At 41.2% G+C, this 3,934-nt stretch overlaps 1 protein-coding gene across 1 annotated transcript; it reads right to left on the bottom strand.

Moving 5' to 3' along the window:
• Positions 1-2,972: 2,972 nt before the first annotated feature.
• On the bottom strand, positions 2,973-3,455 carry LOC143587427 (uncharacterized). The gene has a single exon (XM_077068724.1). It carries the CDS (start codon positions 3,453-3,455, stop codon positions 2,973-2,975), a length of 483 nt encoding a protein of 160 aa, XP_076924839.1.
• Between the last annotated feature and the right edge of the window lie 479 nt (positions 3,456-3,934).

Genomic DNA, 3,934 nt, shown 5'->3' with positions numbered 1-3,934 from the left:
GTGACACCCGGTAAATTCCCAATCACTAAGTAATCAACCTAATAATTAGGTGATTGTAAATATTAAGCGCGCCATGTTAGTCAGCGCGTGCATTTGTTATGTGCGCCCTGCGCGAGCGCGCCATGTTAGTCAGCGCGTGCATTTGTTATGTGCGCCCTGCGCGAGCATGCCATGTTAGTCAGCGCGTGCATTTGTTATGTGCAACCTGCGCAAGCGCGCCATGTTAAGAACCAGCGTGGGCATATGTTATATGCGCCATGCGCGAATGTTTTGGCTTTATGTTTTCATGTAACTTAACGTTATGTTGTCTATGGGTTGACCATCCCGCATGATGCTAAGGCGGGTGCATCCTAAATCGTTTATGCGCGTGCGGAAGGGAACTAACCTCCCCGCATGGCGGGAACATTGAGAGCTAGTTTGTCTGAAGCTCCAAGATGGAATTGACTTCAACATGACTGATCACTATGTTGAAATACCAAGACCACCTGGAGAATCTACAAATGAAACTCAATGTCCCTAACTGCGAGAAGGTTACGCACCTACCCGCAGCAAAGAAATGTCCTTCACGCAGAAAGCTATGCGCACAAAGTGATGCGCACAGAACACTTAGTCTATTCTCCAGACATAAGGAGATTACTCCCGCCCAAAAGGAAACAGTAGCGTGTTTCAGAGATTTTCCACTTTTTACTGTACACTGACAAAAGTACCTGAAAAAGCACACTGTAACATGAAAAGTCAACTGTCAGCCACCCTATTCTCACCAACCCCAGACCTGCATGTCCTGTCCAAATCAAATCAAGATCTTTTATCCACTCCTCCACTTTTAAATAAACAATAAACAATAATAATTTCCATACTTTATCATCATTATACCTAGATATGAAAAGATTACAATCCCCTAAAGCAAGGGATTGTGTTCCCTTGAGTTTGCCTATAAATATGAAACCCAAATTATCACCCAAACACACTTCAAACTTCTCTCTTAAGAACTGCAAACTTGCACTAATCATCTCCCAAAGCATCCGTTATTTTCGATTCCGTTCCAGTTACTAGGTAAGCCGAGGTTATAAACTTGAGATCTACTTTCCAACCCTTATATTCTCCTATTCTTGATCTTAATATATATACTTCTTGTTATTTAATCGTATTCTAGACCTTCGATTCCGAGGCCAACACCAAGAAAACCCGAATCTCGATTAATCCCTTAACAAGAACCACAGGTGAGTCTCACAGCCCCTATTTTCACTGTTTTCACTATTTTTAAACTGTTTTCGGGGCGAGGGACACGTACTTAAATAATGTTTTATCATGGTATACTTACAAGCTATGCAAGCGATTATGTGTTTAAGTTATGTTTCATGATGAGCAATGCAAACGGTTATCTAAGGTTTTCGATGTATGTGCGCTAGAACTCGAGTAAGTGATCACTTTACCATTGGAACTCTAAGGGTAGGGACTGCTGGTTTGATCCGCCCACTCGTAGGGGTCGCACCTCTTACGCAGACGAGTGCCTAGTATGGTCATGGGGCAGTACTATGGGTTGAGCCCGCTCGTAGAGGTCGCTCCTCTTACGCAGACGAGCGCCTTGTTTTCCGGCACAACGTCCGCGCGTAACCCGCGGGACGGTATTACAGCATTATTCGCTCGTAGTGGCAGCGCCACTTACACAGACGAGCACAGTTTTCCAGAAGTGTCCGCGCGTAACCCGCGGGACGGTATTACATTATTTTAGCTCGTAGTGGCAGCGCCACTTACACAGACGAGCACAGTTCCCAGAAATGTTCGCGCATAACTCGCGGAACGATTTTATCAGAATATGTTGATAGGACTATGTTTTACCAAGCATGTGTTTTAATGATGCTATCAGAATTATGTTTCAGAATGATTTGTATCAAGATTATGATACAATACGATTTATCAAGTTACTAAAACTTGTGAACTCACTCAGTTTATACTGATTCAAATGTTTTTACGTGTCTTTCAGGAGATAACTAGGTAGCGCATGGAGTCACACTTAGAGCACCTCACGCCGAACATCTAAAACTAGCTTTTTGGAAGATTTTAGTTCTATCCCTTCGATGCGCGTGGTTGTTCCCGCCGCGCAAGGGGATATGGCGTGGAAATCTTCAACAGTTTCTATACTTGGATGTTTTTATGTAATTTTTTTTAAACAATGTAATGTATTTGTATTAAACTTTTCATGCGCAATGAAAATCTTACTTTGAATGTTTGCAATGGCCCGTGCTTAAGTATCAATCTCCACTCGCGCGCGCCCGGCTGTTTCCGCCGCTCAGGGCCGGGTGTGACATCTGACTCCTTTAACCAAAAACGTGTCATCAGAATCCAAGTCCCAAATCCATTTATCATTTGAATCACTCAAAGAAACTGAATCTAGAATAGATATCAACTCTTCGAGCTGAGTGGCCTCCACCCCACCCCTAGGGCGCCTTCTCCAATTCCACACCCAAATTGAATTAAACATTTTCTTTTTTACTAAACAATTTTTGTTCACCTCCAAATTAAAAAGTCTAGGAAATCGTGAGCATAAGCTAGAGTTTCCAATCCACACATCTTTCCAAAACAAAGTCTCATTTCCGTTTCCTACTTTTTTTCTTACAACCGAAGTAGGAATTAAGTCTTCATCATTTAGTTTATTAATCGAATTCACTATACGAGACCAAATCCCATTCCCTTTTATTACCCGTGACATGCCATCTTGATTTAGTTTTGACCCATAAATAGCCTTAAGGACCTTCACCCACATAGAATTAGGATTATTAACAAACCTCCACTTCCATTTATATAATAACGCCAAGTTAAAATTCTTCAAACTGCCTATACCCAAACCACCTTTAGCTTTGTCGGCCAAAACCAACTCCCATCTAACACAAGGAATTTTCCGACTCTCCTCATCACCCCCCAAAAGAATCTAGCACGTAAAGATTCAAGTTTCTTCCTCACTCCAGTAGGCATCAAAAACAAGACAAGTAATATACACCCAACGAACCAAGAACAGAAGATATAATGGTCGATCTCCCCCCTATGGACAGAAGCTTTGCTTTCCACTTAGAAAGCTTTTTATTAAATTTGTCAATAATCCCATTCCAACTTTGAATATTTCCCATTTTCGCACCCACTGGGATACCCAGATACGTAAAAGGAAATTTCTCTGGTTTGCATCCCACAATATCCGCAAAAAACCTAATTTCCCTTTGAGCCACCCCCACTCCAAAAAGATTAGATTTATGAATGTTTAGCTTCAATCCAGAAGCCAAATAAAAGCAATTTAACGCCGTAACAATATTTTTAATATTCCTCGATGACCATTCTCCAAGCACAATAACATCATCAGCATAAAAAAGATGAGAAATATACATGTTACCTCTCCCGATCTTCGCCCCTTTAAAGAACCCTGCTTGGACAATATCTTCAGTCGCCACATGTAACCATTCCATTGCAATGATAAATAAAAACGGGGAAAGAGGATCTCCCTGACGAAGCCCCCTCTCGATCTAGAAATTCCTCGGTCGGGCTTCCGTTAATCAAAATCGAAGATCTTGCAGAATACAAACAAGCTCTAATCCAAGACATCCACTTACCTCCAAACCCAAGAAAAGACATGATAGAAAATAAGTATTCCCAATTAATTGAATCATATGCCTTAGCGAAGTCAAGTTTCAACAAAAATAACTGTCGTTCCTTCGATTATAATCGTCCACAATCTCATTAACCATAAGAGGGACATCCAAGATTTGTCTTCCTTTAATAAATGCAGATTGTTTAGTGCTAACGATAGAATTGATCACCTTCGCGAGCCTATTTGCCAATAGTTTAGCAAAAATTTTGTATTGTAAATTTATCAAACTAATTGGCCTAAAATCCTCCACAATCAACGGACTAGCCAACTTGGGGATCAAGGTGATAAAAGAAGAGT

The sequence above is a fragment of the Bidens hawaiensis genome, unplaced genomic scaffold (genome assembly GCF_021521415.1).
Source record: "Bidens hawaiensis isolate Kalapana, Puna unplaced genomic scaffold, B.hawaiensis_p1.1 tig00035504_1, whole genome shotgun sequence".
NCBI classification, from domain to species: domain Eukaryota; kingdom Viridiplantae; phylum Streptophyta; class Magnoliopsida; order Asterales; family Asteraceae; genus Bidens; species Bidens hawaiensis.
Note: the sequence above shows the minus strand (reverse complement) of the source record. Positions and strands in the feature narration are given on the sequence as shown.

Coding starts and splice junctions, on each gene's coding strand:
- LOC143587427 (XM_077068724.1), bottom strand. CDS start 3,455: ATGGAATGGTTACATGTGGCGACTGAAGATATTGTCCAAGCAGGGTTC.